Source organism: Phaenicophaeus curvirostris, chromosome 19 (genome assembly GCF_032191515.1).
Source record: "Phaenicophaeus curvirostris isolate KB17595 chromosome 19, BPBGC_Pcur_1.0, whole genome shotgun sequence".
NCBI classification, from domain to species: domain Eukaryota; kingdom Metazoa; phylum Chordata; class Aves; order Cuculiformes; family Cuculidae; genus Phaenicophaeus; species Phaenicophaeus curvirostris.
Genome location: NC_091410.1, coordinates 13,897,167 through 13,909,660, shown reverse-complemented (window position 1 = coordinate 13,909,660; position 12,494 = coordinate 13,897,167). Strand labels below are relative to the sequence as shown.

Here is a 12,494-nt window from a genome sequence, read left to right as displayed (position 1 = left end):
AAAAAGCCATGGCTGACTGGCAGCTGGCTTGCAAGATAGTCTGATGTCTCTAAAAAGATTGCTGAATCCCATTCTGGGAATACGAGGAGGAGGTTTTCCTGAAGCTGTCCACCTACAGCATGGGCAGCTGGTGCAGTGTAGAAGGGAGATCTCTCTGGACTGGAAGAAAAAAGATGTAGCAACCTCATGCTTCTGGTGCAAAGCTTTGGGGCCTGATTTTTAGTTTCTAGGGGTATTTTCCCCCTGCTGGTTATTTGAACTGTGGAGTCAAATCTCTGTTCTTCCCGTATTTTGACAATTCCATACTCTGGTCATAGAATCATGGAATGGTTCAGGCTGGAAGGGACCTCACAGCCCATCCAGTTCCACCCCTGCCATGGGCAGGGACACCTCCCCTGGATCAGGGGCTCCCAGCCCCATCCAGCCTGGCCTTGAACCCCTCCAGGGATGGGGCAGCCACCCCTGCTCTGGGCCAGGGTCTCCCCACCCTCCCTGCAAAACATTTCTTCCCAACATCTCATCCCAATCTCCCCTCTCCCAGCTGAGAACTGTTCCCTCTTATCCTATCCCTGCACTCGCTGATCCAGAGCCTCTCCCAGCTTTCCTGTAGGTCAGTAGCTGATCAGAGATGTGGGTTTTGAGAACCCTGGACTTCACCATATGTTGTTCTGTGTGTTTGCTGTGTGACAGCGTAGGGAGAGCAGCCGCGCGTGGTGAGAAATGGGTTATTAATAAAAGATGATCTGGCCAGTTTGTTGGTACTGTTTGACTGAGCGAGTAGGAGTGAAGAACTTTTTATGCATCCATCCGGAAGGATGTCTTAGCATCTTTTTTTTTTTTTTTTTTGTGGGAAAACACCCCAGGCAGAAGCACTTGGGCTGCCTGGAAAGGATTTGGGTAAGGAGCCGGTTCTGCCTGCTTTCCTGCGCTGCTCTGCTGCATCCCATCATTCACCTCCTGCCCTGGGGGCTGCCTCGGAGAGGTCAGACAGGGAGCCATGTGTTTAAATGCTGGGGCCCGGGGGAAACCTAGAGTTTCTCCTCATATTTCATTTTCCACAGGCTCCTATTTTCACATGGGCTTCTTCACTGGCAAAGCCCAAGGTTCTGCTCTTGTATCTTTGCAGTGTGGTTTGACTGAAGCCCTAACTCAGCTTGCGTCCTGGAGAGCTGTTTGCTTTTTGCGGTTAGTGGGAGGATGTGGCCGGATGCCGTAGCTGAGAGAGGCCGCGTTGTGTCCCATTAAACTTGCTGCATGGTTTTTATTTTTGTTTCTTTTCCTTTTCCTTCCCTAATCTTCTGAAAAACAGTGTATTAATTGGCTTCATTAAGAACAAAGATGCCCCAGCCTGGTGGGGGTTTTTGATTGCAGCTTTGATGTTTATCTGTGCCATGCTACAGACGCTCATGCTCCACCAGCATTTCCAGTACTGCTTTGTTACTGGGATGAGGCTGAGAACTGGGATCACTGGAGTGATATACCGAAAGGTAAGACTGGAAGCATTTTATGGGCTGGAAAACCATTGTGTAGCTAAGCAAAGGCCTCAGTTCTCAGATACTCAGGGAAGAGCAGTCATGGGAGAAGGACAGCCTCCTGGAGTAGAAGAGATTGGTGTTTTGGGGAGTTTTTAGCAGTACCTCTATCATGCTTTATGGAGTTTCTAGCAATGAGCAGCTTAATGTGGGTGTACTGGGAGGTTATCGGACATATCAAGATTGTGAATCCACTGAATCTCTCTGGTTTCTCAGTCTTTGGTCATCACAAACTCGGCAAAACGCTCTTCTACTCTTGGAGAAATTGTCAACTTGATGTCAGTGGATGCCCAGCGTCTCATGGACCTGATGACTTTCCTGAACATGCTGTGGTCAGCACCACTCCAGATATTTCTGGCTTTGTACTTTCTCTGGGAGGTACGGACATTGTCACATTTTATTTTTTTTTCCAGAGTTCGTCTCAATGATGTACAAACTTCTTTTATTCTTTTGTTGATTTGACTCACCATGGCTTTTTAGAAACTTGCTATTCTGTCTTGTTGTAAAATAGTTTATACCGAAGTATACAATCAATTAGTCTCTTAATTATTTTGTTCATCTGATAGGCAAGATAAGGTGTTTGAAGCAAAAGAGAGCCTTTATGTCTCCTCTGTCCTTTCCATGCTTTGACAGCATCAGTCGTGGACTCATCTGTGTTCCCAGCAGTTGATACAAATGAGAGCTTGAGAGAAATGGCTTAAAAACCAAACCAAACAAAAACCCCAAAAAACCTGGTCATTGGATATCTAAGTCAAGACTAAAGATTATATCTTGCCATATAAAGAAGTTTTGTGCAAGTTAACATGAAACAAATCTCACCTGAAATAACTATAGTTTTTCCTTGCTGTAGTGAGGTTGTTTCTGATTTACTCCAGGTTCACTTTGAGCACTGCCTTTCATTCCTAAAATGTTTCTGTGCAATTAATCTGTTTTACTGCATAAAACAGTAGCACCAACATAACCGCGTTGGCTTAGACATGAAAGCCAGTGGGTTGCAGCAGCTCTGTGAGTTACTGCTCACTGGTGAGCTGAGCTCTGGTAGCTGGCAGTTTGTGCGCTTTGTATCAGATTGAGGGAACTGCATTAATTCAGTAGTTACAGTTCCCTAGATCAGTGAGAAGTCAATGGGATGACTCTTTCTGTGGGGCTTGTTTGTTCCCTTTCTGCCTTGGCTCAGTAGCGCTGTGTTTGCCTGAGTTTGAACTTGCCTCCCCCTCCCACTGGGAACCATAACAGGTAAATCTCAGCGAGCTCTGCTATCGCCAGTGCCACTGTAATAATAATTCGAGGTGGATGCTGCCATATTTTTCTGTCTTCTCCTCATAGTTATTCTATGGAATTGGAACATTTCACTGAGAGGAGTTCCACTTCTCTATGTAAAACATTCATTTCTGTTTCTGTCTCCTACTGTTGGTTTTGTGTGTACTTGAATACAACAACAACTCACCTTTTCTCTTTCTATCAAGACTTTAGGGCCTTCCGTACTGGCAGGACTTGCCGTGATGGTTTTACTTATCCCACTGAACGCTGCGATAGCAATAAAAACCAGAGCATTGCAGGTAAGGAGCCAGCAGAGAACGGGACGGTATCTGAATTGGCAGCTGTGCTGCGAGAAGTGAAGGCATCAGTGGTTGCCTTGGCCATTACTGAGCTGCCATTTGCACTAATTTGCTTACGAGTAGGATTGTCTTGATCTATTTAATAAGTGTATCCTCTCAGATAGCTTTTCCATTGTGAATTGAATGCTTTTTAAGGGTAAGATGTGGTGTTGAGCTATTTATGCTGCTGGAGCAGCTTCTGGGATTAGCAAGAAGGTTCTTTGACTCCGTATCCTTTGGCCTGGTAGCTTCTTCTTGGAGTGTCTCGAGAAAGGGCAAGCAAATTATGTTCTTTAAGCTGGGAATGGCTGCTTTCAGAGATGGGAACTAAGATCTGACAGCTTGGGTTTTATGCTAACAGTGTTGACTTGCACTGCTACTGAGCTGGGCTAAATTTGAATTATTGTCCTTAGGTAAAAGGATCCTTTATTCCTTTCTTTGTAGTGTAAGTCATCTCTAGTTAAGGCAAGCTGAAAAAACAATATCATAGTGCCCTCTGGCTTTGTGCTAGAAGAATCTAGCCGGTGGCTTGTGCTGTGCAGCCGATCAGGGGATGTTTGGCAGGTGTGAAAAAAAATCAAGCTGTTACTGTAAAAAAGGTAAGAGTTGGAAAACAAATATAAATTATGACATTTAAGCGCAGCCTTAGGAACAGAGTGGTATTAGGACGTGCCTTAAAGAAACATCCAGACTTCCCATTCAATCTCTTGGATGCTGACATATCGGTATTAACATTCCTTTGCTCCCTTGCCCATAAGATGCTCGACTTTGAGGGGGTGTGAAGGCAGTTTTTCATGCTGTGAGTACAGCTGAGCAAGGTTTGGCATTTGTTTTTTTTAAAGTAACTGAATGAAGCACTGTATTCCAGTGTACAGGAGAAAAAATAAACTAAGAGTAACCACAGTTCTCAAGGGATGCCCTGAGCCACACAGCTGTGCATATCAGGACAGAAACCTGAGGAAATCAAAGGAAGAAGCAGGGCAGTATTTTTTGTGAAGTGCTTGAATCTTTCTTTAAGGTGATTTTGAAAATGTAACCCCTAACAGTGAAGATGAGCGGAAAGCTTTTATATGCTGCTTTTCAGCCGTTTATTTGATTTCTGGTCTCTTTGGAAGTAGAGCCTTGCACGGGGCGCTCACTGATAGCAGTCTGGCTTTCTCTAATTGCCTCTTGCATCCTCTTCAGCAGTAGCCCCGGGACCTCACAGCTGTGAGACAACATGTTGGACGTTCTCTTCTAGTCATGCCTGTGATGCTGTCTCTTGTGTTTACTCACAATCTAGGTGGAACAAATGCGACATAAAGATGCCCGCATTAAATTAATGAACGAGATTCTGGGAGGCATAAAGGTGCTGAAGCTGTACGCGTGGGAACCGTCGTTTTCAGACAAAGTGTTGGAGATACGGAAGAATGAGCTGCAAGTTTTGAAGAAATCTGCTTATCTCCATTCTTTGTCCACCTTTACGTGGATCAGCGCACCGTTCCTGGCAAGTGAAATTTGCATTACTTTCTAAGCTGTAGAAATACATCCTTGAAGGATAAGTATGAGGTTCCCTGCTCGCTAGGTGTACATAGGGATAAAATGTAAATACTTGTAGAAAAAGTACTCACATTCTTTGGAGCAAAGTTCCCTGTTCTCTAGAGCCTTTTGGTTAATCGGTATTAAAGTATTTCTTGATAAAGCCCACTAGTGGAAGCTGTCTTGGGAGAATTTCCACCCACTTCAAAGTAGTCCCTGTAACAAATTTAAACTGGAATTTGAAATCTCAGCAATGTTGTTGAATAGCAAAAAAAATTTTAATTGAGTCAATCAGGACAATGTATTCCTGAATGTCTCGTCCCTCCCTTTTGTGTCACAGTGCTCTGCCTGCTCTGATGGGAGAGCAAGCTGTTAAGTTATACTACAACGTAAAAAGGATTGGTTTAATATAAACAATAAAGCCCAAATGATACATCATCATTCCTGAAATTCTTTTCCTCAATTTTCTTTTTCCTTGTGTTTTCCACCTCATTGCTCTGTGATCCCTTCTGCAGAAAGGGGTTTGGTTTTGGTGAATAAAGACATTCAGATAAGTGCTTTGTCAAGACTACTTCTTGCCAACGGTTGTGGAGATCAAAGGCCCAGCCCTGCTGAGCCACCTCAAGATCCTGCCTTTTCCATGTTCCCTTAAAGTTAATGCACTCTTAAATACACGTTTCCGTTTCTGCTCACCGTTACTTTACTGCATAGGATGGTCCCTGACACAGAGTGAACCAGCAAATAACTTGGGTTTTCCTCCCTTTCCTGTGGGTCTGTGAGGCTTAGCCTGCTGTTTGCAAAGGGAAAATCTGGTTGGGTGGAGTTGGAAATGCAGCTGAACCACAGCCAGATAACAGCTTCTCGTTTCTATTTACCCTGGTTCTGTAGTTCACCTCTTGCATCTCCTAGTTCAACTAACCACAGCAGTTAGTAATCTGAAAGCTATTTTATTCCATGTGCCCTTTTTTGTATCAACTGGTTTGTATAACTTGTCATTCCTGAAGAATGTTGATAAGGTCAGAAGCAGAGAATTTGCCCAGTTTTGTTGTTGATGCTTTTATTTCAAAGATGCCTACCAGGCTTGACTGCTGTTCAAAATGTCAAACTGCTCCATACATCTCGCACTAAACTTGCTCTGTGGCTTTCAGGTGGCATTGACAACGTTTGCTGTGTATGTCTCGGACGAGAGGAATATCCTAGATGCAGAAAAGGCTTTTGTCTCCCTCTCCTTGTTTAATATCTTGAAGTTTCCCCTCAATATGCTCCCACAAGTCATTAGCAACATTGCACAGGTAAGGAGGATCTGGTGTGTAAGGTGTTTTGAATAAAAAGAACTCCAGATGTCATAGAATCATAGAATGGTTCAGGCTGGAAGGGACCTCAAAGCCCATCCAGTCCCACCCCTGTCATGAGCAGGGACACCTCCCCTGGATCAGGGGCTCCAAGCCCCATCCAGCCTGGCCTTGAACCCCTCCAGGGATGGGGCAGCCACCCCTGCTCTGGGCAGCCTGGGCCAGGGCCTCCCCACCCTTGTCATGAAGAATTTCTTCCTAATGTCTGATCTAAATCTTCCCCCTTCCAATTTAAAGCCATTCCCTGTCATCCTATCACTACGTGTCCCTATTTCTGGAACGTAGAGACTTTTCACATCTGCCTGTGAGCTGGTTTGCTTTCTGATAGACTTTCTCTACCGCTGCTCTGTATTGGGAAGCCTGGCATCTTCTGGGGGAGCTTTTCTGTGTGGATTGTGCTTCACTCACATAAACTTAGCTTGAGCTGAGAAATATCACATTTAAAAGCTTGAATTTCAGCATCAGACTGAAGGCAGGGAAGGAATGAGTCACTGCTCGGGAAGCCCATAGGGTGAAAGCTTAAGCCATTCTGTGTGCTTTTTCTTTCAGTAGTAAGAGCATTAAGTCTTCATTGAAAGAATGATAAAATAACGCCACTCTCTTTTCTTAGACAAGTGTTTCACTGAAGAGAATCCAGCAGTTCCTGAGCCACGATGAACTTGATCCAAATTGCGTGGAAACGAAAGCACTTGCACCAGGTAAAGACATCAGTGGCTTTTTAAACTATGCTAATGCAGTAAATGCCTTGTATTTGTTCTGGACTGGTTGAGTTATGAAAAAAGAAAACAATAATCTTAGTTTTATAAAATAGAGAAGCTGGTGCTTTGAAAAGAGTGTGTGTGTTGTTCAGGCTGTGTGGGAATTACAAAAGCTTCTGGCTATATTTGAGCTGAGTTCTAGGGCCTCAGTTTACATCTGCGATGCGTTGGGTGCTGACAGCACTGGGTGATGATTGCACCCACCGCCCAGGGACAGCTCAAAGCTTTCACACTGCCCAAATGTCCAGGAACACTACAAACACGTTTGATTTCTTCTTTTGGAAACAGTGTCCCGAAACAAACAAGCAAGCCAGGTGGTCTCAAAAGCTGCGTTTTCTCATGTGTTGCGCTTTGGCGATACTGTGGTGTGAAACTTCTCTTGTGTGTGACCCCGCAGGCAGAGGAGGAGGAGGGATGGCTGTGTGGCCCTCATCCCTCACTGTTGGATCTGTAACTTGTTAGTGTGGCAAGCAGAAAGCTGCACAGAGGCAAGTTTAATCTGATACATCAGAGTCAGCAGCATGAAGTGGTCTCCTGCTAACTTGAAAATGGTTTCTCCACTCAAGTTGTGCTAAGAGTTGCCTGGGGATTCTGAGCAGCACATGCTGGGCCCTGCAGGTGAAACAGGGCAGCGTTGCGTATCCACAGGGCTGTGAGCTCACGGAGTTTGAGCTCCAAACAATTATTTTCATTCTGAAAAAGCCCATCATGTGACCCACAGTCATGAGACTGTGCTTCCATGCCAGTAGAAAAGGGAACTATGGTGTAAGTGAAACACCATAAATAAAGACTCCTCTATCTGTCACTCTCTCGGCCATACTGTTCTGTGTAACATTTCCTGCCTCTCTATTGTGTTTCTGTCATGCAGGCAACGCCATCAGTGTCAGAAACGCAACGTTCAGCTGGGGAAAGGAGCTGAAGCCGACTTTGAAAGAGTAAGATCTCTCTACGCGGTTGCAATACAGCATTTACCTGCTGCCTGGGTCTGGCTCCTGGGAGCTCTGTTGGAAAGATGGCTAATAACACCTGAGGGCTTGCTCTGGAAAAGGGGGTTTCCACATATCCCATATGCACATCTCTTCTGCCTTTAATGCATCAGGCTAATCTTCATGCCTTGTAGTATTTAGGCTTTACAGATGAGTGCTGTCAGGCTTTTACTCCACAGCAACTCGCATAAAATAGTTACCTGTTACAGGACAGAAAGGCTACGTAGAGTTCTTAAATAGACTTCTTTTAACTGAAGCATTGGACAGGTCACATTGATCTGATGGATTATGAGGACGTTGGAGATGTCTGGGCTTGGACATGCCAACAGTGCTCTGCTCTTTTGAGAGCCTCGTGGCCAACTTGTCCCTGTGGCTTCAGATGAGCCGTTCCTGGGCTGTGGGGGTGCATGTTTTGCTCTTTAGCTGGTTTGAATGGATACAAACAAATTGGCCTGGAAGCATGTACTTCCTGACGTTACACCTTGTTGTCAGATCAAAATCACAGAAACCTGCTAAGTATTCTTAGAAACTGCAGCCCAAGGAGCTCGTGCTGCTGCGCTAGTGGAGCACGTTAACAGGTTATCATGGGTAACCTGTGAGCGAGAGGCTTAGAGTGCAAAGCAGCCAGTCCGTTTCAGACAAAACAAATCTGCAGTCAGGTTGACTTCAGTGTTCTGGGGTTTATTTTGAAAGAAACAGCTATCTCCAGCTCAAATTGCCAGCAGCCTGGGCCGAAAAATTACCCAGCAGCTTCCTAAAATAGCAGCAAGGCGAAACTCAGCTGGAGGGAAAGAATAACTTAAAAAAAAAGGAGTGCTTTTGAGTTTTCCTGCTTTGAAAACAAACAACAAACCCTCCGCAGTGTTCAAAACATCAGCTGCCTGTTTGGTTGGAATCTGCATGAGAAATAGAGCCTAGTTCTGCATGGAGATCAGTGCAAACAGAAGTTTCATTAGTGAAAGGCACTTTAATTTGATGGCAGAGAGACTCGTGTCCATTAGTCATTTCCAAATCAGTTCATCTCCGAAGGCAGCCCCTAAAGCAGCGCCTTTAAGGACATTGTGGGGAAAACAGGAAAGGATTTTAATTGGGAAAGTGTTGTTTGTCTTGTGTTGTTGTGAACCCTATTTACTAGTGCTGGAATATGGTAGTAGAGTGGTTTGAACATCTTTAGCTGGGATATGTTCACTCACTACTGCCGTACAATTGCTTTTGGTTTTAAATCAGAAACCAAAAGCCTTGTGGAAGATCACCGGCTTTCACAACTCTTATTAACCCTGTTTTGCCTTGCTGATGGACTGATACCACACAGCAGAGGGTCCTAGGAGGCTTAATGTCAATCCTACTGGTTTAACAGCCAACAAGATAGATTAATGCTGGGTTTCCATTTACTTCTACAGTTTTGGTTACAGTTGATTGTACACAAGAAAGGGAGAAGAAGACCAGTGACCAAGTTATGCTTTCTATATCCAGTCAAGCTGAGGTCAGGCTGGTTTGTCACTGTGTGTTTCAGCCCTGGTTTAAAGACCCGTAAGGTCTTTAGTAAACTAATGTTTAATTAATTTCCAGCCTGTTTCCTCCACAGTATAAATCTGTTGGTCCCCAGCGGTGCTTTGGTTGCCATTGTTGGCCATGTTGGCTGTGGGAAGTCTTCTCTGGTGTCTGCTCTCCTGGGTGAGATGGAGAAGCTGGAAGGAGAAGTGGCGGTGAAGGTTAGTATCATTTATGATGCCCTTTAACGATGGTAGGAAATGTGCTGCTTGTGCCTGTAGTTGCTTATAACATATGTCAGGGTGGAGAGGGACTTCTCTTTGCTCCTGTGCCAGCTGCTCTGCGTGTTCATGTGAGTTTTGGCCATACCTGTTCAGTTGTGTTTTACTTAAAAGCACTCTCTTGATCCTATCAATTCTACATCAACATTAGCACACATATATGTATAATGTGACTGTATCTGTGTGCTGCAAGAGTTAATCAGAGCTAAGTGTGAATTGCTGCTGGTTACGAGTCAGAGGTTTCCTTTCTCCCTCCTTGTTCAAGGGTTCTGTCGCGTATGTGCCTCAACAAGCCTGGATCCAGAATGCCACGCTGAAAGATAACGTTTTATTTGGCCAAGCTCCTAATGAACAAAAATACCAAAATGTCCTGGAGGCCTGTGCTTTAAAGACTGACCTGGAAGTGCTGCCAGGAGGAGATCAGACTGAGATCGGAGAGAAGGTATTTTTCTTTTTCCCCCCGAGTTAGACCTGATTGGCAATTCCTGTTCTGAGAAAGAGAGGCTGCTGTAAAGTCAGCAGTTAGCTTGGTTTCATCTTTACAATAGCATCCCTCCTACGATCATAGAATGGGTTGGGTTGGAAGGGACCTCAGAGCCCATCCAGTTCCAACCCCCTGCCATGGATCAGGTTGCTCAAGGCCCCGTCCAACCTGCCTTGAAGGCCTCCAGGGATGGGGTCACCCGTGACTTCTCTGGGCAACCTGGGCCAGGGCTTCTCCACCCTTATCGTGAAGAATTTCTTCCCAATGTCTAATCTAAATCTTTTCTCTTCCAATTTAAAATGCTTCCCCTTCGTCCTATCACTCCATACCCTTGTGAAAAGTCCCTGTGCAGCTTTCTTGTAGCCTCCTTCAGATACTGGAAGCTGCTCTAAGATTTCCCTAGAGCCTTCTCTTCCCCACACTGAACAACCCAAACACTCTCAGCCTGTCCTCGTAGCAGAGGTTGTCCAGCCCTTTCATTATCTTTGTAGCCTCCTCTGGACTCATTCCAAGTTGAGGATTCCAGAACTGGACGCTATACTGTAGGTGGGGTCTCATGAGAAAGGAATAGAGAGGAAGAATCACCTCTCTTGACCTGCTGGCCACACTGCTTTTGATGCATCCCAGGATACAGTTGGCTGAATCAACACTGAAATGTGCGGGGTGGTTCTCTGGAAGGCAGCTGGACTTAAACTGGTTCCTAACTTCAAGCATGTGTTTGTACTGTGATGAGTAACTGTACGTGTCCCCCTAGAAGGACAAAACATCCTCCGTTCATCGTCCAATGGTAAAGGTGTCTCTGTTCACAATACTTAGAGTCCTTCCTTTTCCTATAGGGATGAAAAGGGAGGGAGCATATGGTGTGTGTCAAGTGAAAACGTGATATGATCATCCCTTAACACCGCATTTTAATGAGAAACTTCTACATCTGTGATTACCAACAAAGGACTTTTTTTCATAGGCCACTGAATTTGAGATGGATATCATGGAGCAGGGTGGAGATGTGGATTTGTATGTAAGATGAGAGGTGTGGAATATGTTCCAGGTGCCGCAGCCCCGCTTTGAATATTTGCATTTTACATCCTGGTTGATGATCTTCCTTTTTATAGTTTTGTGTTATAACAGCTCCCTTTAGAAGCTTATTAGGCAAGAGGCTTAATTCTGTCTCCAGATTGCTGGGTGAGTGGAAGTTTGGCAGTGAACAAACAGATTTAGAGGCGTTCTGTTCCCATCTCTGACTTGGAGTGAGTTATTCTGTTGAGCAGCTCATGTTTCAATTTAGCATCCATGTGTCTGACTGGGTGAGAGCCATAAAAAGTCAAAGCTGTTGTTTGAACGGAGTTGTGTGACATGTTTTGTTCTCTCCTCTCTCCCCTCAGGGCATCAACCTCTCAGGTGGCCAGAGGCAGCGAGTGAGCCTGGCTCGTGCGGTGTACAGCAACTCCGACATTTACCTGTTGGATGATCCTCTCTCGGCCGTGGACTCACACGTTGCGAAGCACATCTTTGACAAAGTCATTGGTCCAGATGGGATCCTCAAAGGAAAAGTAAGCTGGCATTTAGATCCGCTTAAAAATGCACACAAACTCAGGGTAACAGCAAAGCTGTTTCAGCTCGGAGGCCTGAGTGCTGAATCATTCCTGGATTTCTGGGTTTAGTTGGCAGCGTGGACACCTTTTCCCCACAGCACAGGCTCTGCTGTGGTTTAGACGTGCCCAGGAGTGATGTGTTGTAGTCAGAACATGTAAAGGCAGAAACCTGGGCTGTCTTTTAAAATCCTTATTAGGAGATCTCCAAAAACATGTTTGCAGAAACTTGTAAAGGTTGTCAGCTTAGCATTGCTTGTTGTTACTCGAAGGCAGCGCATGAGGAAGTTGTAGCAGCTTTCTGATTTTACAGAGGTCTTTGGCAGCCTGCAGCCAAATTGCAGTATCTTTCCTTCTCCTTCTGTTCCTGGTATGATCTTCTCAGACTGTCTCAGAGCTCAAAAGGGAAGGGTTGCAAAGATAATCAGCGGAAAGGAACTGGGGGATGAGAATTCAGTTGGTTTACTTCCCTCTGTGGTTTTATCAGTGTGCAGGAGGCTCTGCAGAGACCTTATAGTGACCTTTCAGTACTTAAAGGGGCTACAGGGCAGCTGGGGAGGGGATTTTTACAAGGGCATGGAGTGATAGGACAAGTGGGAATGGCTTTAAATTGTAAGAGGGAAGGTTTAGATGGGACATTGGGAAGAAATTCCTCACAATGAGGGTGGGGAGGCCCTGGCCCAGGTTGCCCAGAGCAGTGGTGGATGCCCCATCCCTGGAGGGGTTCAAGGAAAGGTTGGATGGCGCTTTGAGCAACCTGATCCAGTGGGAGGTGTCCCTGCCCATGGCAGGGGCTTGAATCTGAGTGATTCTGAGAGGTTTCTTCCAACCCATTCCATGTTTCTATCATAGTAAGTTCCTGTATATATCTCCAAGCTAATTTGGCCAGCAAGTGCAGTTTGCTTCAC

The 12,494-nt window shown here is 45.2% G+C and overlaps 1 protein-coding gene across 1 annotated transcript in view; it reads left to right on the top strand.

The window, feature by feature from the left end:
* Nucleotides 1–12,494, top strand: part of ABCC3 (ATP binding cassette subfamily C member 3) — a 45,015-nt gene that overhangs the window by 22,762 nt on the left and 9,759 nt on the right. Inside the window, exons 9-18 of the mRNA XM_069872708.1 lie at nt 1,310–1,487; nt 1,749–1,910; nt 2,999–3,091; nt 4,413–4,616; nt 5,797–5,940; nt 6,611–6,698; nt 7,627–7,693; nt 9,330–9,456; nt 9,782–9,958; nt 11,380–11,547. Of these exons, the coding sequence (XP_069728809.1) occupies nt 1,310–1,487; nt 1,749–1,910; nt 2,999–3,091; nt 4,413–4,616; nt 5,797–5,940; nt 6,611–6,698; nt 7,627–7,693; nt 9,330–9,456; nt 9,782–9,958; nt 11,380–11,547 (1,408 nt within the window). The remainder of the gene's footprint in view (nt 1–1,309; nt 1,488–1,748; nt 1,911–2,998; nt 3,092–4,412; nt 4,617–5,796; nt 5,941–6,610; nt 6,699–7,626; nt 7,694–9,329; nt 9,457–9,781; nt 9,959–11,379; nt 11,548–12,494) is intronic.